Below are 26,598 nucleotides of genomic sequence, written 5' to 3'. Positions count from 1 at the left end.
CTGCACACAATCATGTTAAGACCACTGCAGCCGCAGGGGATTATGGGATCAGCAATAAAATGCTTCAGAACTTTGACGACCCCGCGGTTGAGGCACTTACAGACCTTTTCAACAGCGTCAGGGTGGGAGGCCGCCTGCCCGGTACTTAAAAATACGCCAAAATTATCTTTATTCCGAAACCCGGCAAGATGCTTGATCTAAGCAATCTCAGACCCATGTCACTCACGTTATGCCTGTGGAAAGTTATGGAACATGTTGTGCTAAACAGACTCCACACACACGCTAACGAAGCAGAACGTTATGCCCCCTACCATGTTAAGCTCTTCAGCGGGCCTTTTCACTCAAGATGCCATGTGGCAATTCGAAAACGACATCTAGACCCAGCCCCATTCGAGCTACCCGCACCATTTTGGGTCGCGATGTCAGCAAAGCTTTCGACAACGTGTCCCACGCCTATATAGGCCACCCTCTCGAAAATGAACGTGGGCACGCGTACGTACAACTAAATAGCGGATTTCCTCCACCCCCGTACTGCAGATCTCCACATTGTGGGTCTTAGCAGCAAGCGCATTACCTTCGGCACCAGAGGCACGCCGCAAGGGGCAGTGCTCTCTACCTTGCTTTTCAACATCACCATGCGCGGACTCCCCTCCTTGCTAAGCAACTTACCGCATCTAAAATACTCTATATATGCCGACGATATTACCTTATGGTCAAACAGTGACTGGGATGGGGAAATTCAAGCTTCACTCCAAGAAGCAATCAACACAGTTCACACTTTTGTCCAAACAAATGGGCTGCTCTGTTCACCAACCAAGTCAGAACTTCTAGTGATCCGGAGCAAAAGTTCCCGACCCCTTCACCCGGAAACACAGGGACCCATTACCTTACAAATTGAGACGCACTAAGTAGATGAAAACAGCTGATTAAAAAGTTAAATTTTAAAGCAATCCACAAATGTATACATATAGCGTTGGCACCATGCATAACAGGACCCCGAAGTGTTAATGATTGCATTTTGATTTAGATCGCTATGAAACAAAATTCTTGCGTTTCAGTAATTTGCACAGCACACGCTAGGCTTTTCAAATCCATTAACAAGTAAGCTTGGCATTATAGCAAAAATCTACTTCGTTGGCTACAACAACGTATTATACCAAAGGAAACAGACTTCAGCGCATGAATTTAATTTTTTTTTTGCCGCAGCGTACGTTGTAATTTTGATGTTTGTGAGAATAATTTTCCGTGCCTCTATTTTATGTCACTGGAATACTCCTGGTGTTTTACTTATTTCATTCCTTGCGGAAGACCAAAATGACAAGACAGCTCTCTATTTTTTCTTTTCCGAGTTCTTTTCATCATTACTGCTTTTCTCGTTGCTGATGTTGCCTGCCTGCGGCGGCAGCGTATGACGCACTCCGTCAACGGGTCGCATTCTCAGTTGAAGTTTTCTTCTAGTCTTGTATACGAGTTCAGTTCAGTTCAGGCGTTCAGTCGTGTCCGACTCTTCGTGACCCTATGGACCATGTCACGCCATGCTTTCCGGTCTCTCACTATTTTCTTAACATCACATAGCTTCAGCAGCAAAACACATTCACACAGATAGGAAAACACGTAACAGGCTCACAAAAGCTGCTGCAACACGCACCACATGGGCAAGCAAGTGACGCGTTCGCGCGTGTGTTGTGTTTTTATGATGTAAGTGGTCGTGTTTGTTCGTTACAGTTATGATAGCACATTGTTCAACTCTTTATGTGCGATGTGAACTGAGAGCTTGTTTCATACAAGTGCTGCGGGGTGGCGCAAGTAGTAGACTATGGCCAGTGGTCCTGCTTTCACGTGATGCTAACGCAATTTCGATGCGCCAAATGGGCGAAGTGAAACTTATCGATGGCGTCTAGAGTGTAAATTCGCCTTCTCCATAGTGTTCACTCGACATATGGCTTATTTTTTTTTTCTTGCCTTTAAATACGCTTTTACGTCGCTTCTCCGGTCTATTGACTTAAATCTTTTATATGTGAATCTTAAAAGCCAGAATATTCCCTCGTGGAACAGTGATAGAGGAGCAAAAAACTGAAAACGTGAAAAGTTCAGGTATAGCACTGTAATGTTGGAAAGAGAGTGCCCACAAGGGTCACCAGTCTAGGGTCTGCTCGCGTATCTCCTGCCACGTGGGGCTGCTGGCGCTGTAGAATTGTGCGAACCACTTGCGGAAGGCCGCTATGGACTGCTCCTCTTTCGACAGTGCCGGCTTCTTGTGGAGCAATTTGGAGTTCCATATAATAGCGTCTCTGTCCACCTGCGAAGATATAAGGGAATGGGTGTAGATTTACTCAGTTTTTTTTTATACCTGCATCACCCAAAGTAATTATCACCGACGGAGAGAGTACATCTTGATTCTTTAAGGTTGAAACAAAACACGGCAATTAAGTGTTTCAATGAGATAAAAATGGCAAGCGTTAAACACCCAACAACAATTTCTGAAAGTACACTTAAGTTTGGCACATATATTATAGTGCACATCATTCCATCGGCCGAAGTTGGAAGGCGTAAACTATGAAAGACGTATGTTTGGAATTGTTCCTTTATTTTCCACCTGTGCTCTCTTCCCTTAGACGAAACATTGAAAGGAAAAAAAAGAAGAAACACAGGCCGGATTACAATACAAATTCTAACGAGCGTCTCTAAACTCGTTTGACTTTTATGTAGCTGCCGAGTAGATGTTGTCCACACCCTTCCTCAAGAAATTCAACGTTATAAAAGTAGTCATAATTGTTGCAGAGGAATCGTTCGTCGAAGGTGTGTACCTGTTAAAAATTATCAGAAATAACCTTATCTAATTGCCAGGTTACCAAAACACGCAATTGTACAAGAAAAGGTACTTTAGTTTAGTAAAAACGCTTAATTTCGGGAGGAATAGTCTTGAAACGGCGTTTGATGAAAAGTCAACACTTTTCAAAATTTTTTCCGATATTAACTCACCTGCTAATTTTATGTTATTCAGATTTAAATATGGCCACCTTGCTTTATTGAATTCGTGCGACAGCTTTGTTATGTGTAAACATTAATTGAAGGGCTATGTATTACGTTATTGGGACTAAGACAAACTGACACCGAAAAGGGTTGACAGACATTTCCCAGTTGTAAAGAAGGCCTGTTTTACTTGCATAATGCTTTGTATTTAATTGAAGGCAGAGAAACGTTTCTCTGCCTTCATTTCTCTGCCTTCAAAGGCGTTAACGCCTTACACAATAAAAAATATCTCGTCATCAGCCGAACAGAAAACTGCTTTTCAATAAATATAATCAGTATATGTTTTAACTAAACCAGAAAGTGATGGTCATAGGCACTTGCGGTACTCTTGAAAAAGCACCACCATAACCACATTATGAGCGATAATTATAACTCGATGTAAGAGTTCTTCTCAACGCTCTGTGGTGAGCGAGCGGGAGAGACCGCACAAAAATGCAATATGTTGCGTCTTTGGCAATAAATAGCTCACACCTAAGACAATTTCGATGAAGAATCTATAGACATCCTGATTGCTAAAATGAAGTCTAATATATGAGAAAAAAATGCTTTTTTTTTTCAGCAAAAAAGCTCTCTGTGTCGATTACTGTTATTTGCTAATTCCGAATGCCTAAAGCAAAATGCCCAATACCTACAGACGTTGTGGGAGCCTAGCAATCCGACTATGGGGCAACGTCACAGCCGTGTGATGACTCTTGTTGGTCTAGTTATTATCGGAGCGATCGACTGCAGGTTGTCAAGTCTAGCGACGCAGTATCAAGGCTTGTGAAGCTAAAACGAAGAGAACAGCAAGGATCCATATTACGTCCATTATTGGTTCTCATTTATTTTATTGACATTGTCAAGATAGTAGGCTCAAGTTGTAATGTGCGGTGAAGACACTAATATTTTCTTCTCTTCACATAACTTATTGACATTAGAATCTTCTGTAAACACGTATCTTGCACACATATAAACTGGTTAAGGAACAATAGTCGACGACTAAATGCCTCTAAAACAACATATATCACATTGCGTCCTATCAACGAACTTTTACCTAATAAACTCGCTGTGAAATTTGAGGGCACTTTAATGAATAAAGTAAAGCAGCAAAATTTCCTCGGGGTTTGGCTTTATGGAGATCTTAACTGGTCTACTGGCATAAACACTCAGGCACGGAAGTAGCCAGTACAGTTGGATGTATGTACAAGATATCTCTTATGATACCTGTCTGGTTTAAAAGGATATTTATTTTGCCATTTTCTACTCCAGATTAACGTAAGGCTTGACTGTCTGGGGGACCACTACGCAATACAATTACACTAGACTGACGAATTTGTGCAATAAATATCGCGATGCTTTAAATAATCATGGAAGCCTACAGGAAATAAGAACAGCTCCTCTGTTCAAAAAACACATCATAGTAAGGGCGGATCAATGATAATATTTAAGGCTATCGAAATAATACACCAGATGGAATTTCACAAAACTAAGACTCGGAAAATTCTCAGTATATTTTAAGGAACCGCGAACTCCCCATAATAAATGTAAAGACAACTTATGGAAAGCAAATATTGGCTTATAAACTACCTGCCACCCTAAGTAAAATTCAGGGAATGCAAACTTTGAATGTACAGCACATATGTTTAAAACGCCATATTATTGATACAGTTGGTTCCTCTGCTATAAAACATACACAGAAATGAACTTCCTTCCTTTAGAAAAATAATTCTTGGGTAACACAGGATGTCTACTGCGCATCTTTTCGGGTGACCTTGTTTATATGTTCATTTTAAGTTATGTGTAAATGTTTTCCCCTTCAACAAATGCAATGCATGCTATTACACATTTACATCTGTCATATGTTGATCGAAATTAACCTGATACAAAGTAATGTGTGGTGTGTTATATTTTGCTCTTGTACGTGTGAACATTTCTTGTAATTGTAGAACAGCGTTGCGTTATATACCTGGTCTTGTTAAGAAAGACATTGTTATATAAATATATGGCGCAGCGTCAGCCCAAACTTCTTAGGGACAGAGGCCTCGTCAGGCACCAACTCCCTTTAGCTTCTCATCCTGAATTAGGCATTCTGTTTTTCTGCTGTCAAAAAGTGAAATAAATAAATAAACAAACGGATTGTAACAGTCTAGGCGAAATGCACCCGTAATGGGCGCGTGTACGAACCTATGTCACGGAGAGCTCTTGGAGTGGAAGCAACACCACAGGTAGTGTAAATAACACTGAGCACAAAGCAACTATTCTGGACATTTCCCCAATGTAGCCACAGGGAATTACACTACGTAGTCACATATATTGAACAACGGTCTTGAGCACGAACAATGAAAACATCATGTCATTATTCTTTTCCTAAAAGAGCTTTCACGCTGAGCATTTAGATACCCTTTCTTGAACAAGTATAAATATCGTTTAGAATCTATTTAATAAGCAATTTAAGTAAAAAAAAAAGATAATAATTCATTTTTATTAAGCCAAAAAAAGAGATTACGGTACACTTCTTCAAATAGTCTGTCACTGATGTTATATTTACGTGTAGTCAGTACCGGTGTTGTGATGCTAAGCGCGGGGCACAAGAAGTAGAGCTTCTTACGTTTACTTGCACATTTTAGAGGAGTTGTTGGTGCATTAGGTTGTCGGACAGAACGTTCGCGCAAATTTCTTACTGATATTTTTTAGTGAAACAGCCATAAAACGTAACGGTGTATGAGATTACCCGCAAAAGACAGTGGTATGAAGGCCCATTTTGCTTCTTGCTGGACACAACAGAATGCGCGGAGTTATGACACAGTGAAGCCGCCTTAGACCCATTTTTCGTGACGTCATAACTCGCGAAAATAGCTCGGGTAGCAGCTGCTTTTTATGGCTCGGTAACTATTACAGAAAATCGAAATTGTTTACAAATCTTTCTATTTCATTCTTTCCCTTCCAAAGTGTTGGCTTCGTAGCACATCACAAGTACTTTAGAGGACATCAAAACTTGTTTACATACCATATTTCGGAGTCCGATGATGTAAAGCTTCCGGAGGAACCAGCTCATTCCAGGCGCGAAGTAAGCTCGGTGTACAACCTTTATGTTGAAGGGTCCCTCTGGAATCAGTGCCTGGACCAGCATGTAATTGGTACCCGATCCGCGGATGTGGATGATGGTGAGGGCAGGACCAATCTGCGTCATTTATTTTGAATTATGAGGAACAATGAGGATGCGACTCCCGCGGCTACGTCTAATAGCCTTTCGCTAGTAATTCACACAATCTGCGCCATTTTGTTGAGAGTACGGCAAGCTATGCAGTTGGCTACCATGCACTCGCATCGCGGAAACCCTCCGGAAGGCGGTCACAAGATCTTCTCTCGAGCAGAAAAGCTCCAGTGCTCGCGAGCGTTAACAAGCCATGATTTTTGCTCCGTCTAGAAATCCAGCAGTGCAATATCGAAAGGGACCTTAGCTGGCGTTTATCTTTTCTTTCCACTGATGGACGCTAATGCGACAACTCTTCGCTCCCTCGACGTGGGGTTAGGAAGACCACCAGCGGAAAATCAAGGAATTAACATCCTAAAATCAAGGGCCACTCAATCAATTGTTTCTTGTCAGCATCAGCAATGAGGCATGTTACGCCGGCCTAAATATAATGGACAAGAGCTGAAGTACTCTGATAATAAGCTAACGCTTCACTGTGGCGGGATTAAACCTGGCCGTGGAGAGAATAGTAAAATAACGGCGCTCAAGAGAACAAATTCAACATAAATGTTAACGCGACGTAGTCAACGTTCTTGTTTTCTTAGTGCTGCGTCCTAGAAACCTGAATCAACCCGCTCGAATTAAGTAAGGTAGAAAGCTGGGCGAGAGTGTAATTAGGCATGATTGAAAAATGCAATGCGCTAAAAAAGAGGACGCCTAAATACTTAAAGGAAAGCTCAGCTACTATGGTAACCTGATGAGAAGATAGGAGTCGCTGGAGAAAGATTTGATGTTGGGAAAGGTTGAGGGTCGCCGGAGAAGGGGTAGGCAGTGAACGCGATGGTTAGATGGCATCCTCAAGGCACTGCAGATGAAGTTATGTGATGTTAGGAAGATAGTGAGAGAGCGGAAAGCGTGGCGTGACATGGTCCATAGGGTCACGAAGTGTCGGATACGACTGAACGACTGAACTGAACTGAAACACTTAAATTACTCGATAAGTGCAAACTCACAACTAAGCTTATTTGAACAAACCGACGAGATATATAAACAAAGAAACAAAGAGATGCACCTGCGCGGAACCCCCCAGGTAGTAAAAAAAACCGTTACGTTTAAAGTTTTATCAAATAATAAAACTTCACACTCTGCGAGAAAGACAGAAGGCTGGCTGATGCATCTGTCATCATTTTTCCTCATAAAGTAGGCCTCCTTAACTTCTATCGTTAGCTTATTTCAATGAAGGAAAAGAATTCTAGTTTGTGAGAACAGCGGGTAGCAGCTTTGTCTATCTTTAATCCCTTTCCTATTGGTTCTTTCGTTCCATTTTTTGCAATGCACAGCCACGTGTGAATTAGTATCGGATGATATAGATTTCAAATTCTCCTTCAGTCCTACATTTATACATCGGCCCGTCTGGCAAACATTCAGCTTACCGTAAGATAAATGCAACTCATACACAACAGCGCGCATGCAAGGGATATACTGTGATGAGTGCTTAATATGACAATGAAATGGGCCAATAGCCTGGGATGAATTAATTTTTCGCTGTACAGAGGAACATAATCTAGCCATGTTTGAAGGGTGCAGAAAAAAAACACTCTAATCCCAAAATGAACGGCCACATTCTTAATGCTATGAGAGAGATGGTGCTTATAAGGGATGACAGAAACATTCTTTACATCAATGACGTATTCTCTCGTTTTCCACCTGCGCGATTGATTAGAAATCTATATTATTTTAACGTAGCATCTAAGGAATAAGGTTTATGCTTACACAAGCTCAAATTCCTCTAGCTTTATTGGAAACAAAATTCATGCGGAATTGAAAACTGCCTTTCTACAAACGTGTATTGCTTAACTCTATTTTTGCCATAAGGCACAGGAACCTGCATCTTCGTTGTAATTCATATTACATTGCCTACAAGCGCACCTCGGTCTACTGCCACTTTTCTAATCAGGGCGGCCATTTTGAAATTCCCGACAGCGAATTCTTCCCTCTGTCTCGTTTATTCATTTACACCATCGAGAAACAATCCTGGCTCACACAAGATTGTCCACACCGGGAAAGAAGATGCAGTTCATTCTACAAATTTAAAAACTTTTCGGTACTATCCAGCCGACCAAGAAAACATTAAAGCACTCCTCTGTAATCCAATCATATTTAATGTATTGCATCCTTTCTAGGTCTCTAAATGTTACCGATAAGAATCAGTTCAGTTCAGTCCAGTCGTTCAGTCGTGTCCGACTCTTCGTGATCCTATAGACCATATCACGCCACGCTTTCCGGTCTCTCACTATCTTGCTAACATTACATAACTTCATCTGCAGTGCCCCGAGGAGGCCATCTAACCATCGCGTTCGCTGCCTACCCCTTCTCCGGTGACCCTCAACCTTTCCTAACATAAGAACCAGTAACAATGCTATGTTATGATTTTAATGTCGTCTCAAAGCGGAAGAGAACCGAAGGGGCCTGGTATATTTTATGAAAGCTGTAGAAGTGAAGAACATAGAAGCAATTTTTTTCTTTGAATATCAGTGCACGCACTTCACATGATGTATGTCACCACGATATGAATGCGAGATGTGATGGACACTTACGATGCATTCGAGTTTGGACTACGTGAGCTATGAAACGCAGCGCTAGTTTCTACTGCTTCCTCAAAGGAAATTAAGCCGCTGAATTGTCCTCCGAAATATTTTGGCAGCGCGCCCACCTCGCTTTCCGTTTATGTCTACGTATAGGTTGCTCTGACAGTGATCGATGAATTCCTGACCAGTTTGGGCGCCGAATTTTTCAGATGCATTAAGAAAACAAGTTCTAGAGTCAGCATGCCACACGTATGCAAATTTTCCACAAGGAGCATAATTCAAGCGCCATTAATAGAAGACGGTAGTAACGGACTTGTACCTGTTTTTGGTATCCTTCCTCTGCCATTTTTCCTTCAATTGTGTAAATGCATTGTAATTGTACCTTTCGTGCAAAATATACTTAACGTGGCTTTTTAGCTTTTTTATAAAGCGCCATTGTATCCTGAGCGCCCGCTGGATGTGAGCGGTGCGCCTGGGTGCAGGTAAGGACGGGTGGAAAAATGCTCATGGATTGCTCTTTTGAACGGTGGGGGTGGGTAAAGCTGGGAATCGGAGGTAGTGAAGGTGACGAAGCCCGAATGGGCAGCCCCAACAAATCTGTTGCTGTCAGGAGCTGAAGATTTTGACGATTTTGCAGGGCTAAAACTCTCAGAGTAAATATTGGTATTTCGTCACTGGCACAGTGATCGAATTTCAATAGTAAATAGATAAAGTCACACTTATGAATTTGTGTCTGCACAATTATTTTCGCGATATAACGCGCCGTCTAAACCCCACTGTTTGTGCAGCGCTCATATGAAGGTGACAGATGCTAGCACTAGATACTCCAGCAGCATGCAGATCAGTCAGTACTGAAGAGACTACTGCCGTTCAAGCTGATGGTTTGGCACCGTTGAATTGCACTACCAAAGACTTGTTGAAACTTTAGAGCGTTATAAGCATCTTTCGCTTCAGCAGGTACCTAATTCGTAGGAGCTTCATACAGCAGAGGCTTCAGGGTGCCATGCAATCATGCAGCGCGGTCTTCATGGTAATGCATCTACAAAAAGCTGATATACATCAAAAAGATAGCTAAAACTTACTTGGCGTGCTGTGGTCTGGTGGCGGAGACAATCAGGCTTCCAGCCGAGGACAGAGATGAACGAGTTCAGGGTTACTGTGCCGACGTGCTTTTCGTAGCTCCAAACAGGTGACCAGTTATGCTTGAAAATGCGGCCTATCCATGACTCGCCCCGGTTCTTCCTGTAGTCGGTGCCATTGACGAGACCATTGGCCCAGTGTATTTGGTTGAAGTGGGCTATGTCGGCACCATTTTCAGCTATGTCCTGAATATGACCATACACTCTGTGCTCGAAGCGCCAAGAGGTCTCACGTTCGAGACCCTTCTCCAGTGCATCTGTTGGAATGTCATACGAGGGCTCCTCCACGTCGGCATGGTACCAGATAAATACGTAGCCCAGAAGCTCTTTGCAGATCCATGTAGTCGCCTTCACAAACGCAGGCACTGTAGAGAGAGGACCAAGCTTCTGGTTAAAAGAAGCGCTGAAAAGAAAAATTGATTTGCATGCACATAATTCCAGCTCCAAATAAAAAAACACATCTCTCACTGGAAGAAGGTATATAGAAACGAGCCAGAGCAGACACACAAGTATTGCCGCCAGAGCCCATTTTCACGAGCACAATTGCCATGACTTGCAAGATGTCCCGGAGTATAATAAGCATTACGACTACTTCTCTGCGGTGTTTAATGGTTTTTTATTGCGAAAGCAATACTCTAGGTTTCGAGCCTTCAGCGTAGCGCGGCGGTAGCCACGTTTGTCATACCCACGTGACGCTGTGACGTCACAAACCACGTGACACTAGGGTGAGAGCTGGGCTACCAACTCAAGCGGTCGGCATGGCGCGGTCGGAGCCACGGCTAAGTTGGCAGGAGATGCCAACTTGGGTTTCTCGTTTCATGTCAGAATCAGCCTGCCAGGACCCTGGCATTCACGTTACCCCTGTAGGCCACTAAGGCACGTTCATGCGGCTTTTTTAAAGCGGAGCTTTATATACGGGCTGAGGAAGAAAATGATAAGAACGCTCGGTCACCCGCAGCTGATGCTTTCGCTCAATATTTGGTTTAGCAGCGTTAAACTCTTGTAATTGTTTTTTCAAACTGCATGCACCCTTTCATCAAGTACAAAAAAAATGAGAAAAAAACATTGGACGGCATAGAATATATGTGCTTGGCGGCCCCACAAGCGGCTTGTTCTGATTTGCCATGATTATATGCGTCGCTGTCGTAGCTATTTGCGTTGCATGCCCACGTGGTTACTTTTAGACGGGCTATGTTAACGCATACCAGCAAAGGGCTCCAAATTTATCGGGAAGACGTTCAAGCGTCAGCAAGCGCGTCCTTATTGCAAAATGTTGCGAAAATTTATACGGGTTTTGTACTGTCTATTGTGCAAGACACGCTTGCACTTTACTGAGAGGAGTTGTCGTGCAGGCTTACCTTGTGGTACTCGTAGGCCCTATTTGTTTCGAAATAAAAAAGAAGGCTTGAAAAAGTAGTATCAGGTTTAAAATATCATGAGTACCTAATTAGAAAAAAAAGAAGAAACAATAAATGGCAGAGAACAGGATTTGGAGCAAGCCTCTTGTGAGATATACACGAATCTCTACGGACGCGGTACGGCGACGTTTTTTTTGCTTTTATTCACATTTAAAAATATAACGGAATGAAAATCGCAGGAAAGCACAGTAACACTACCGACAGCGAAAAGCTGGGAGGGCTACACTATATTCCAAAATGTCTTAAGTTAGCCAGCTCAAATAAAACTGGCATTCTTTAAGGTTTAACGCTTTAGGCAGCTGAGGTGTTTCGCATTATTATTACTTGTGCACAGTAACTGAGCTTTTTCTGGCCCATTTCGTAAGCGTTGAAATAGCCATCGACATAGGTAAACGATCCCCACTCAGCGTGCTGAATCTTCATACTGGCTATATTCAGTGGTGTCATCCGATGTGCCACATCAATTATAAGTATCAAAGTTTGCCGAGGTAACTGAGCGTGATTCAGTTTATCAATTTTCGCTAGTCTCTCATGATTGCGTAATCAAGTACAGAGCTGCCTGGGCTTCCGTTGACAGTTGATTCCGCACCCGTAGATTCACTTGCTACCGACATTGTCGCCTCATCGGCGTTCAGACATTCTTGAAATCTTCTTTGCCGCACCGCTTCAGCATATATGACTTATAACACGCTGTTCTCGGGGTCGAGATCACTGAAGTGCAGGTAGGCGTTGTGAACTTTGTTGTGGAGCTCGGCAATGGGATGTATGGCTGGTGCAATCATGGCGGCACCGCCCAGCGGTAATTTTGATTTCGGCTGCTGTAAAGCGTACCTTTTATCATCCCAGCAATCACGGAGGCTGCATTTACGTCTTTGTTTTCGTCATTATCCACATCTACGTAGGTGAACGGAGTTTGCGCCACAGCAGCAGGGAAAAACAGCCTCTTCAATTTATAATAAAAACATAACAGCAATATATACGTATTTTGCTGCCGAACAAGCGACGGTAAAATGATGAAATACTGCGCGATCGAATTTTGCTAAGATGAAACTAGTCATAAAGATGCTGTTACTGTCCCTTTAAGGAGGCTAGCTGACACATGTAAGCTTCTTTAATTGAAAATTTCCTAGACAAAGTGTCGCAGGAAACTATACAATTACAGGTTTATTGGAGATTTTTGTTTTTATTGCTACCAAGGAGGATTACATTCCATGATTTGTGAGCTGCGAGTCGTGGCGGTGTTGGGAAGTTCAGGCAGTTGAATGTTGGCTGTGGAGGCACTGCGCTAGGTGTTGTTTATTACGTACGTAGATTTTGTAAACAACAAGGCTAAGTATTAAGAAAGCTAGTTAGGCTGAGGTTTCTCTGAGAGGGTCATAAATCTCTCCCAAATACCGTAACCAAATAGGCTTGCCCATAACGACCATTCTCTTCATGTTCATAGATGAATTTTAATGAAAAATACCAAATGGCAATTGTTCTATCTAAGAGATCTAATATATATATATATATATATATATATATACCTGCAGCAAGTATTTTTTAAAAATACGGTTTGCCATATCACAGTGCAACCAATTCATGGATGTGCAGAGTCGCTTATGCTAACCTTCAGTATTTTTTGTTCATTACAGTGGTATAATTAGGGAAGACAAATTAGCTATTTTTAAATTATTGGCTTGAGAGACAAAGTGCCAAAGCAAAACACGTAGATATTCTCAAAAAAGGATAGCTACGTTGTTTTTATCATGCTACGACTTACTCCGCCTTATGTGTAGGCCTTCAAAAATGCTGTCACGTGGCCAGCTGTTATTTTAAATCCTTCGTCAAGTGCGGACAACTCGATTAATCGTAGAGAGCATGGCCCAGAATAGCGGGTTTTGTTATCTTGGAAGCGTCTCGAGGCTTTAAAGTGATGCCGCAGTTACGAGGAAGGTTTTTTTACGGCTCCTGCCGTCGTTTCCGACGCGTGCGCGCGTGCGTGCGTGCGTGCGTGCACATATCTGTGCGTGTGCATGCGTGTGCGTGCGGGCGTGTGCGTTTATTTGAAGCACAAAATGCAAGAAGTTATAGCATTGACCTTGCGCCTCTTGATGTGACATGAATTTACTGCCACATAGTTCAGAAAGCCGCAACTACATTATTTAAAAAGATAAATATTTCGCTCTGAGTAAACTATGTATTACTCAAGAAAACCAACTCATTTTATTCATAAAATTTCAAAAACAAACAAAATAGCAAAAATAATTTTGTGGCGCATTAGCTATGGACTTACATATTTAAGGATTTCCTTATATATGCACAGCGTAGAAGAAAACAATGCTTACAATATTGAATGAAAGGTCTTCATTGGTAATAATGCTTTTTTTTCGGCAGTTATTACATTCGCGTTGAATATATGTGCGGTAAACACAGCACCTCAAGGTGCTAGTACCAAGAGCAAAGCGAGTACAGGAAATTCATGAGAAAAATTTAAAAAACCAAAGCTGGCTGTATAGAGCCGCTTTATCGTGTGTTTTCAGGTGGAGAATGAATTTTTGGAAAGTTTTTGTTGTTATTTATTCTCGCATATTTATTTGGGAAGGACAGAAAGCTGGGCGAGTTGGTTGTTATTCATTATTTATTGTTCTCATTTGTTCGCGCTGTTAAATAATAATTATTTATTTGAATTTGGCCTTGCTCACACATATCTTTAGTTCTCATTCCCCGAACGAGAGATCTCACCTTTCTCGGCGTTAGGCACGTAGGCGCAGGCGCCAGTGTCCCCTTGAAATCTCCATCCGTGGAAAGGGCACTCGATGCAGTCATCCACTACGCGACCCATGACTCCCAGGTGAGCACCAAGGTGGGGACAATAGGCGCCGAATACCCTCGCTGTTCCGTCGTTAGCGCGAAACGCCACGAGATCCTTACCTGCACGCGTTGCAAGCACAAGGTGCCACTCTTAATAACATTGAACATCAGTCGATTTAAAAAAACTTAGTTATAACAACTATAGAGAGATCTGCATGCTCTCACCCTCCTTTTACCACTCCGCGCATTTGCTTAATCGGAGTCCTGGGATCTCTCTAGGGCTGTAGTTTACTTAGTATTCACTCCATTTTCGTTCATTTCGAACAGTGTCGAGACGTAATATATATTCATTGTAATCCATAGTGTACGGGCACCTTGAAGAAAGTGAAGTTTTCAAGCTCAGGTTCGTGCGATCAATCCTCACCGTTTAAAGGAAACACATACGTCACGTCAACATGAAATACCACATTATTACTTGTGTTTATCTTGTTGAATGTAGTTTTGTAGTTTAAGTGATTGAGGCTTAAGGGACGCCATTTGGAAGGGCGCGGACATATTTCGCCTCAATCAAAACGCCATCACAACGTTTGGGCCGAAGCCTTGTGCTCTGGCTCAGTCGTCCAATGGTCTAATAACTCGGTCACCGCAAGCAGCGTGGCACAAAATAAGAGCCTTAGTACCAAGAATACACAAATCCTAATGCACACTTATTACGGCAACGCTTTGCTGATTTTCTATAGAGAAGGAACAAATACTATAGCCATTTATGTAATATGCTCCCTCAAGCACTAAATTGTTTTTCACACGCAGCCACGCCAGTGTGCCTCAATGGTTACGGCGTTTAGCTGAGGAGCCAAATACGATCCGGGCCATGGGGGATGTGTATCGATAGAACCCAAATACAAAGCATTCCAGTATCGTGTAATGTCAGTGCACGTTAAAGAAATCCAGCTCATCAAAATTTAAACCAAGCTGCTACGGCATCCCTCATATATAGTCCGAGTCACTTTAGGTCAAACCACATATCATCACTTTCTCATGGTTTCACATCTGCCTCTTGTCGATGTCAGCGCAGCGCTTCCTGTTCGGCAGCTTTGGCTTCTTTATCTTGACGATGTCAACGCCAAGTTTATGCGCTAGCAGAACATTTACAATTATCAAGTTGAATGACCTTTTTTGGTTTCTTCAGGCTGAGCTATGTAATGACTTAACATGTATCGTGATCATGACCATATCACCGGTCTCTTAATCCCTCCCTTCGCGATCTTGTACAGGAGCAATGGAGGCGCATGGCGGCAACCCCGAATATTTTATCAACTAATACCCCTGCAGAGACGCTCATAGAGCGTCTGATGTTGGTGTCGATGTGCTCAGCGGCGCCTGATGAAGTATATCCACTATATCATGAGCAAATTTTGCGCGTTGCGCAAGGTGTAGCCTTACTACAGGGTGGTCATCGACTGCGAGGAAGAGCACGCTTCGACACGACCTTATGGTTGGCGCGCGAGTTCAAACAATGTCATTTGTCAAAAAGGCTAGGTCTGTACTTCGGCGACGAAAAGGGGAGGCTTTGTTCGGAATCAAATACGTTGATATTTTGTTGCGCCTTTTTCTCAGCAAGCGAAGAAACAACGGAACGTTCAGGGATTTAGATCAATTTCACGCTGACCGTATGTAGCGTTGGGCTGTGTGCAACAGGGTGGATATGAAAGTGAAGACCGACGATGGACATATACATACTCTGATAGCTTAACCGCCTCACTACTGAGGATAAAAACCCGTCACTTTCCAGGAATATAGTATTAATGCAATATATGTACGGTAGAGAATACAAGGAGCCTGCTTGGACCAGAGACTGCCATCCAACCTCGGTTGACGTGGCAAGCGTAAATAACTGAAACATGCGAAATGAATTGTATCAATGTATTACTAAAATGGGAATTGTGTTGGATAGGATGAAATTTAGCGTGCATTGAGGGGTGTGCAGTTCTTGAGGCTTCGCAATCAGCCCGGGATGTTTATGAACCAGGAGAGGAAATTCAACAAAGTACACCATGGAAACCCGTTTGTTCTGCTAAGTATTCTTGTCGTGTATTCGATTGATATATGCGGAACCGGTGATTACATTTTCCCCAACCTCTTTCACAACCTCGTGAAGAAATGCCTCGGCGATAACTGCAGCATATACATATCTACTTGCCTTGATTCCTTCAGTGCACGAAAAAAAGTGATGATGAGCACTCATCGGCTTACATTTTACGAAATGATATTTGCAGGCAGTGGTTTTTAATAATTTCTTCTTCCGTTGGCACCGTCTCTCTTACTAGGTATATCTGTGATGGCGATATTCCACGTGGCAGTTACAAAAGCACTCGTGAGTATTACATGATATTAGTGTTTTCTTTGAAACAGCACTGACACCTCTTATATTGGCCTTGCGAAATGCTTCTTCGTGCATACTAAACACCGTTAATTCTAATCCATCAAGATCGTTTTCGAACATAGCTAAAATGTGCAAGAACGTTGATAATTTTGTCATTTATGTGCCCGGCCTCTATTTTTCATTTTAAATAATAGCCATGCGTGAATTGGTTCTTCACTTTTAATTTTATATATACTCACGCTGTTAACCCTTTATATGAGGTTCAGTACAGGGAGGGAACCATACAGAAATATAGGCTCAATTCTCATCGCTAAAATACATTGAATAAAACAGAATTATTATTTGCATAGCGATCCTTCAGAACTGCTGTTAAAATATGTACGTTGCAATAAATGTTCGGATAAACAATCTTCGTGAGACTTGATGATTGAAGAGGTTGGTTCTGCAATTCAGAACAGTACAGACGACGTTGAGAATAACGCGCACAGTGGCATGCAGCAGGAGGGCAATGATTTACCGCAAGCATTTATTTAGAGTAGTAGCCTCGTACTCTGTGAAGCTGCACGTTACAAAAATAACAGCATCCCAATTACTGCCTATCTATTGCCCTTTAGCCTAAAAACAACATAAGTTTTTATTTCTTTAAAGACTCATTGCTTATTTATTACGTATTTGCGTTAGACCGCCTTGGATCGCTGTTCAAAATGAATAAATCGTTTTTTACTTTACCTAAGCTTGGATGAAAGTGAAGCAACGCGTGAAACGAGATCTCGTCGTACACGTTGCTTCACTTTACCTTGATTGTGGTGTTGTGCGCTGCTCAATATGTAAGGTGCACGTTTCTGCCTGATTTCAGGTCCTTTTCTTTACCTGTTTCTTTTTGCATCGACCATATCTGTGGCAATTAGGAGTGATGATTTTAATAAATTCACCTTTGAAAGCCAGCAACTTATTGCATACACTCTTGCTCTTTCCTTGTACCCGCCCCACTGATTTGTTTCAACAAAAGTAATAGCTTTGTTTTATTTCCTTGAGGGTAGTTTGCCAGCTGCAAACGTGACCATGATGAATAACATTCTTCGCTGTCCTTCAGACACGTCAATGTGCTCAGCGTGCCGGGAAAAATGTGCAAGTAAACATCTTCTTGGTGGTGAGATCAAAGTGCGTCTATGTGATTCAGGGACTGCTCTTCTTCAGCACTTGGTGACAGAAAGAGCGTAGTTGAAACCACGAGGGCAAAGGCATTTAGCAATGAATACAATGATGATAATAATTTAGCTGCTTAGATGCAATAGCCAGCCGCAAGATCAATAGCCAGCCGCAACACCTGCAAGATCAATGCAATAGCCAGCCGCAAGACCTGCAGTCGCCACCCCGAAGACGCCGACCACCACTGTACGTCAGTCTTGTAGGGAAGAGACCAGTTTTTCTTGTTTTTCGAGGTGGTATTGGTTTAACATGAAGATGTAAAAATGAAAGCATCAAGTTGCCTGCGTGGAGAATGGAAGTGGTCTTCTACCCCAATCAGTTGGCAGTCGACACAGGAACAGCTGAGATGGATAACAGTTGCGTTGCTGGATGCACACCAACTCTAGAGGCGTGAACAGATTAGTACGTACACAATTTTGTAGTGCGGTTTGCTGATTAGTAAGCAAAAAAAGAATATGTCTCAGAAATTCAGTTCAATCTGCTAAATTCTTTCATATGGTCAGATTTATTGTTGCACAGCGCGAGGACAAATTGCCAATGGCGGCAACTCTTAATTTTGCAGTCATTTGGCTGTGTTCATTATTAATTTTTTTTTTTGCAAAACTACTGTGAAAAACTTTGAATATCACTCATTTTATTTATTTATATAATCTGTACCAATTGCTAGAGCCTGATGGTGACTCCCGCACAAGGAACACTCAATACACGACAACTCTTCATAAGTTTGGAGAGTCGAAACTGAAATCATATATACATTAAAAGTACAGAATATAGTGAGTTAGGCTACAAAGATTCCTGAACTTATTGTTAATGCGAAAACAGTAAAGATGCCATGAAGGCGGAAACTATCCGTAATCGTTTGCGATTGTTAGAAGCACCAGTTAACAATGCGTGTATATTCGGACATACGGTTAACAGAGGAAGTATGAGTAATGATAACAGTAATTGCAGGTGACGGGTAATACGAAAGTATACGAAGAGCGACTACATCTAACAGTGATTCATATCCTGATATATCATGACATACCTCAATGAAATACAGACAAACTACAATTGACTCAAAAAATTATTTCTCGGTACAATATTAGTCTTCTTTGCGTTGACTTTCGGTACCTTTTTAAACTGATTACCCGCCATGGTAGCGCAGGGGGTAAGAGCTCGAGTGCAGAGCATGAATACAAGGCTTGTTCAGCGGAAGCCGCATTTTGATAGAAACAGACAGAGATTGCGTCTCGTTTTGCGACGTCGATGCTTGTTAAACATTTCCAGGTAATCACATTATTACGGACCACTCGCCTACGGCGGGTTGCAGGCGTTTCGATGCTTGAGCTAAAATTCTGACGCATCCCGTAATAGGTAGACCAGAATGCTGCTAGCGTATCTCATGCTCTGCCTAAGACTGCAAAATGTAAAGCAAAAAAAGAGCAGGTCCTACTGAGGTTACTATCCTGATCTTTATTCTACGATATTGTCTTCCGTATTTTTTTTTAGTGTGCACTCATCAAGCAAAATCCAGCGATAAAAACTGTGGCCTATAAGTCTTCACTGCCAGAGGTTCCCTAATTGAGGAAAGGGTAAATCCCAAATTTCCCAACTTCCTCACCGACACCACCGCTGTACGTGCGCGACACCACCCAAAAAAGAGGCACAACTGTTGTTAGGAAGTAGACCATCTGTTGCAAATGTTACGAGCTGTAGAGGATGGAGGTGGAAAACGATTGCCAAGATAAGGGCGGATCCTTTTCGACTAAACGTTACCGCGCTAACTCACCTATCACGCTGATTGGTTTCACTTCTCCCTTCTTGAGATCTGATGACTCAAGCACGGGAATCCAGCCGTTTGGAAAAACAGGAGGCACATCTCCTGGACCCACCGTCCGTACCTTTTGGCGCCCCTTGATAAATACAAAAAAAAAAAAACGCATCCACACTCTTAATACTCTTTTACCTTCGACAACTAGGCCTAACTAACCACATCAAACAAAATTCTTTCGGTGACCACTGTTGTGGTTAAGGCCGCCGTGGTCCCAGAATGAAGCCGCACCACGCCATCGTACGGCATATGCGCCTGAACGAGGCGCGCATGCTTGCGTCAATGAAAGACGCGCTACACCCGGATTAGACAGCGTCGCATCGAGCCGGCCTAGACCCGGTAACTATCCATCAATGCCAAGCGCTGTGAATAGGTGAGCGGCCGTGGAGACAGGGAACGCTGTCGTGGTCGAGGCACGCATGCGGAAGGCTGAAGACAACGGCGCGGAGAACAGTTCTTTCGATGTCTGCATGAAATTATGCGCTCTATGGTTCCAGTGCAGCTCGACGTTCGGAACGTGTTCGGAACGACGTTTGGACCCAACAAACAACGCAGACGAGCCTTCTCACAAAACTAACTTCAGTCACAGAAAAGCGGCCGAACAAAACATAACGCTTTCATTTTGCCACCCGAAGGTTGTGTTAATTATTCTACCAAGTGTATTTTCGAGGATCAAGTGCTTGTCCTAGTGTAGATACCTGTGCTAAGAAAGTGTTGTCTATGTCATTGCCACCCACCATGTTTCCTGAAGCTCAAGCAAGCCAAGCTAGAAAGGAAACTTAAGACTTAGGGCTGATAGACAGTAATGACATTTTAACTTGGCTTATACAAAAACCCTCATAAAGTTTATTATTGCCTTCAGCATAGGCACCGGCATCAGCCTATTAATAAATGGTATAAAATTCATTTCTCTGTCAAGTTAATCAAACATTCCATCCCAACTGCTGGCCCGTGCTAAGCGTGTTGCTGCTAATGGGTAATACATTTTATGTGAACTACAATTAGAATGATGTTTGGCAGCTGCTACATTTTATATATGTGTTCGAAGTTGTTGTTCAACGAATAAAGTGGTACGAGTCGCTTATTATGCGATAGGTTTGTAGTTTTATTTCGACCACACGCATTTCCTTACAGTCAGCCTTGCCTCACTTCAAAGGCTTGGCGGCTTCGTTCTGTTTAAATAAGGTTTACACACTTTCTCGCTATCTTCTTTCACTCCCACATTTATACCTTTACTTACAGCGAGCTTCAGGTGTCCACTCAAACATTTCAAAGTTACCACGCCTTCATTTACTATAAACGAAGCTATATTTACATTTGAACAGTATCGCGAGCTCGCATTTTGAGCCCGGAAATGCATGTGGCTGTTTCTGGGCGCACGTCTTGCCTTATTTTCACTATTCCGTTTTTTTCTCTCACCGTTTCTTGTTCTTCTTACCTTACTCTTCTTTGCCTGGCTCCGGTTGAAATAAATGAATGCAGAAAAGACAACGACGGTTGCCACTCCAATCCCCACCACATCAGGGCCCGTGTCGAACGGTAAGCTGGTTTTGAAATAAAAACATATCAGAAAGTATTTTTGCACAATTCAGATTTCTGTCCTTTCAAATTGCAAGGAATACGCCTTATATAATGCGATAAATACCAAAAATTATAACAGAAAACGCCGCAGAGAGTTGAAACACCATTGAGCAGATATCTCATAGAACGCCGTGCCGTTATCGTGAAGGCAGCGTAGCGCTGTAAAGGTTTGCAACATACATTGGGCATACCTTGTTTTCCATTAAATTTTTGCACCACTGCAGTACTGTAAATGTTGGCACATTTCCGTCTAATCTGAGATTTATACCACAGTAGTGGATATAAGAGAATAGTGATTCTATCTGGTTAGTATTTGACATGACAACCGTACAACGCAAAACAAAATACACTATGGCTGAGGGAACACAGCAGAAGTGCTATCCAATGTTTCGACAGTAAGATAAATTCAGCTCCGCCGGCGTGGTGCAGTGATTAGCGCACTCGACGACTGTTCCCAAAGATGCGGGATCGAATCTCGGCTACGGTGGCCGCTTTTAGATGGAGGCGAAATGCAAGGCGCCCGCGTGCTTTGCGATGTCAGTACACGTCAATGAAATCCAGCTGTTCCAAATTTCCGGAGCCCTCCACTACGATGTCTCTCGTAGCCTGATTCGCTTTGAGGAGTTAAACCCCACAAACCGTGGTTTTTGAAACATTCGCTTGCAGATCTAGGCTCCCCATTAATCCTGTTCCCTTTGTATTGTGATGTCCAGAATATTTACTTTAAGCCTTTTCTCTACCGAAACTTATTACCGCCAGTGTACAGAGCTAAAGTGTTTTGTGCATAATTAGAAAAAATTGCAGCGCTAAACATAATGTATGCCAGAGTTTTATACAGAGAAATATCGGTTTTGCAGTAAGCCAGACTCCTGGTAGGAGAAAAAAAAAGGCTGCTCATTTAGTGTGCACTGGCCAAATGCAAATTACGTAAGACAGCACTCCGGCTTCGCGTCACGCATAATAGTTAATGTATATTAGTTATCTAAGCCATCGCCCGAAATACCACCCGATAATGATTTGAAGCCCTGCTTTAAAGAAGTAATCCGAACATGTATGCCTGGCCTAGGCAACCCCTACCAACTTGGCTACATCATGCGGTCCCATGACGTCGCTCAACCCTCCGACCAGTGAGTGGCCGGCCATGTCACCTGCCAAATGAGCGCTGGTAGAGACACGCTGTCATGGAGGAGCGAACGAAGGTCGGCGCAATAGAAACATTAGCATGGAAGAGCTGAAAAATAAATACTATCGGGAGGCACATTATATAGTAGCAGACACAGAAAACGTCCAGCAACTACGCCTGCTGTATCTGAGATAGCGTGAACTCTTTGTTGTCTAAAATTGTTAAGGACACGTGTACTGCGCTCCGGTAATAGTTGTGCCTCTGCAATTGTGATAAGAATTTGCCAATTCTGCAGGGAAATACGCTCCATAACCGTCAAAACAACCAGCTTTGTTTGGCACCGCGCACTTAAGCGAGCAAGTAAACATTGCAATCTGCGGCTGTTCATGCATAGATTCAAGCAAAAAAACAAAACAAATCGGCATCTGTAGGGTTACTGGGAATTAAATGCGCCTAACAAGCCATTAGCTAGCCAAGCTTCCTAAGGAAATTTTGTAATTACCTTGTACAGTGCTTTATCGTTTTGCGGATTTATTTGAAATTGGGACACAAATTCAAATGTAGGTAGATAGTTATAGTAAACTCGATACTTTCCACAGTAAGATGCAAACGTGGGTGAGTTGAATTAGGTACATGGCGAAGGTAGCGACGAAGAACCCAAACATTTTCTACAAATTATGGGGAAAAGCTTCTCACTGTATATTGTATTGTATTGTATTGTTTTGTATATTGTCTGGAGGCCATATAAAAATTCTTATGTCCTTATATCCACCCAGGGCAGACATTTAGTTTTAGGCTATCTATATTTAGAATCCACACCCTTATCGTTTTCAATGGCACCCTTAACTGCTTGCTGTGAGCGCGAAACGAAACTCAGAAGTGAATCTCTGTTACGCATCTCACATTTAGAAGTCTTTACAAAGACGTTCCTAACGGTATCCTAAAATTATCCGCGGACGCCTGTTTTTTTTTTTTTTTTTTTTTTTTCAAATATGAAAATCACCGGCTTGATCGCAGGCTGACTTAATCGTTCTGAGCGCACGACTAAATTAAGCTGGAGCACTATGCAGCATAAGCTTAAACCGTTTTAATCAGGTTCATCTAAGTATCATATATCGCGCCATAGCTGTTCTGCAATTATATTTAGAAATGTAGTTGGTTGGGTTTTAAAACCAGTTTAAAATACCTGGTGCTACCGGCTGAATCGTGCGCAGACAATGTTTGTTTCAGTTTGAAAGCAGATGATTCCCGTTAACATGATCACAACGACATAGGACAATAAGTCACATCTGCCTCCCAATTTAAAGGTGTTCCGAAAATTTTGATTTTAACAGTATTGGCATCGATTAATGTCATCGAGCAATGCATTGGCTGCATTTCAATGCTGCGCTAAACTTCCCTAGGTACAGCAAACCTGTCCATTTATAAGTTTATTATTGAATTTCGGCGTGCCGATTTTGTTGTTCATTACAAAGAAAAAAAATTACGACGGTTCAACACTAATAAACCAAATATTGGGCGAAAGCATTAGCTGCGTGTGAGAGAGCGTTCTTCTTTTTTGAAAAACATTTTTGAAAAAAATATTGAGACGATAGGGATAGTAATCAAGATAGAAATGCAATTTACACCTGTGAGTAAAATACAGAGAGGCGCAATTGTATGCTGATGAAGTGACTCACCAACCGGTTTTAGGGCGTTTCCTTTGAACATTGCACCAAAGGAGAGGAGGACAGCGACTCTAAACAATAAATCTCTGCGAGCATGAATATTTAGCAATGCTCGCCCAGGCTAGCCCAAGAGGAGGCATAGAGCCTGGGGACGACGCAGTGCTCTATAAATTGCGCATCGTCGCCTGACGCACAAAAAATTGGGGGCGTGAATCCAGAGGGGCGTAAATGAAGATTGAGGAAATACATTTTGCAGTGCGAGAGCGTCACCAAGATCTTACACTGCCTCGAGCTGTTACATGTAGGATAGTTCAAACAAAATTTAAACTTAGTTTCGAAGTCCGAATTGGCAAGTAGCGGCTGATGGCTCAGGGAGTGAAGAATATATATACAACCTTTCAAAACGGGACATAACATTAATGTGTGGTAAACGTCTGGCAACAGGCCCATTGAGATCTGAATTCGATAATAAATCGGCCACCGCAGTGAAGTAATGCCGCAAAGCTCTGGTACCCACTGAAAATGCACACCGTGTAAGTACATGGAAAAGAAGTAAAAAGTGAAGTTTCTACTGGCTACTGGCAGCCAAAAAAGATATACGCGACCATGAATACCGACGAAACACAGTCCAGGAGCGCCGGCTCAACACTCTTCTCTCTCATCCGTGCTACGGATTAAGTACCATCAGCTGCATTTGAGCTGGGCGCTAATCACACGTACATAATCAGCAGCACTTTTTGGTCTCTCAAAACAACTTTATGCTTACCAACGGCTTTATGTTTGTACTTTAGAAGAACAATATGGAAACTCACCTTGAACTCTTAAATCGCTGCAGGTCCGCACACTGCTGCAACGGCCTTTTCTCTGCCATGACGGCCGATGCAATGCAAATCCAAAGTGTTGGCAACGCTTAGAACGAATGGAGGGGAAAGGGATGGCTATAACGACGCCTGTTTCTTTGGAATTAAACCCTCTGATTCTTAATATGGTCACTGCGCTTTCCGTAAGCATTATTGCTTTTATTCATTGTTGATTAATGTTCTTAGTTTAATTTGCATAGTGATAAGATTATCAGTGGTGTGAATGACAATTAGGAGCGAGCATTACCTACTAAGGCTTCATTGAAGCCTGCCTCAGAGCGTGCTGGCCGTATATCCTGGTATAAGATATTTAAATTCACAGGACAGTCTGCGTCCGATAGTTATCGCGCTGACCGCTTCAAATGCCAATATTAATGGTTTCTGCCAAGTACTGCTCTCACATAGCACTGCCACGTGTTTTATTGAGTACCCACGTCACGTGCGTACTGGTTATGCCTTTTGGCGGCTTAGCAGTGCGCCGACGCCTCAGTAGTTGCCGTAAAAAAGAGACAGCGCCGCCGACGGGGACAAAGAAGGAACGAGACAGGATGCGTTTTTTTAACGCAAAGACGCCTACTTACCGAAGTTTCCTCCCGGAATTAGAGAATGAAACGACCGATTTTTCAGTTTTTTTTTCATTTTTTAAAGATCTGTATTTGAAAATTAAATTGGCAAGTGCTTAGGTGATGTCTCTAATGGTGGGATATATGTCCGTTAAATAGCGTAATGAGTAGTTGATTAGCGAAAATTAGTAAATTTACCTATTTAGGTAAAGTGGCGTTAAAAAATTGGATAATTTTGCACACTTCTTTCAGTTACCTGAATTGAAAATGTGGCCTGAAATATTGAGTGCCAAATACGGTCCTGAAAGCGGAGTTAGTTGGCTTTAGGAAAAAAAAAAAAAGATATGAAACAGCAACGGTGCGCGGGAAAATGTCGACAGGGGCCATATGAGCTTCTGCTTCATGGAATACATAAACGGCCTCTGTATTTTCTGCACTAAACTTCAAGCGCCACCATTTAATAAATGGTGATTCGTGAAAACCATGTGAACGAGCTTTCGGATGCGTCGGATGCGTATTCCGCACGTACAGCCTCCCAAATCTTTAACTGGCGTGCGTACCTGCCGCATTGTCGGTGATTACGAGCGTTGTAGAGGAGCTAACCTGCGAAAAGTTCAAGTATAAGCAAAGGCTCATCAAGGCCTTGCTTAATCTGAACTTTCCGGCAACTTTTATTCACCCTAAGATGCAGGAGAACAGAAAAGGCAGCCATGGCGCAAGCCAGTTAAAATTTGTGCGACTGTACATATATAAAAACTCTCAATAAAAGGTTTTTAGAAAATATTTTAATGTTCTCATTTTATTACAAGCTTTTTGGTGGCTCTTTAGGTAAGGAAGGCATGCGAGATTGTAGTTTGCAAAGGACTGTAGTATGAAAATTATGAACGTCAAACTAATAAAATAATTTATGCCAGATTGTAGTTTGGAAAGGATTGTAGTAAGAAAATCATGAACTTCAAACTAATAAAATAATTTATCCAAAGAAAAGGTCGGCAGCAGTAAGCAAAGGTCAAGGTGAAATTACTTTGCATGCCTTAGCATCCGTAGTGCCAATAAGGCGTGTACCAATAATTGCTTGTTTAATGGTAATAAATACTAATATCTGATACTAGCGGCCCAACCAACTTATCACGTATGTTGGCAGCGTCTAAACTGGTCTGATATTGGTATATACGTCGGACCAATATATACAAATTTAGTAATTTCTATTTTGTGCCAATGATTGTACCAATTTTTCACGGCGTTGTACTGGGGTT

At 42.3% G+C, this 26,598-nt stretch overlaps 1 protein-coding gene across 1 annotated transcript; it reads right to left on the bottom strand.

Annotated features, from left to right (window-relative positions):
* Positions 1-1,991: 1,991 nt before the first annotated feature.
* Positions 1,992-24,867, bottom strand: LOC146176543 (cholesterol 7-desaturase nvd-like). Its single transcript, XM_084581005.1, has 7 exons — positions 24,732-24,867; positions 20,987-21,092; positions 19,507-19,630; positions 14,075-14,263; positions 9,876-10,297; positions 6,020-6,193; positions 1,992-2,299 (listed from the first exon to the last, which is right to left on the bottom strand). Exons 1-7 carry the CDS (start codon positions 24,788-24,790, stop codon positions 2,135-2,137), a joined length of 1,239 nt encoding a protein of 412 aa, XP_084437131.1. The 5' UTR covers positions 24,791-24,867; the 3' UTR covers positions 1,992-2,134.
* Positions 24,868-26,598: the final 1,731 nt, after the last annotated feature.

The sequence above is a fragment of the Amblyomma maculatum genome, chromosome 10, assembly GCF_055883805.1.
Source record: "Amblyomma maculatum isolate TAMU_Amacu chromosome 10, ASM5588380v1, whole genome shotgun sequence".
In the NCBI taxonomy this organism is placed as follows: Eukaryota; Metazoa; Arthropoda; class Arachnida; order Ixodida; family Ixodidae; genus Amblyomma; species Amblyomma maculatum.
Note: the sequence above shows the minus strand (reverse complement) of the source record. Positions and strands in the feature narration are given on the sequence as shown.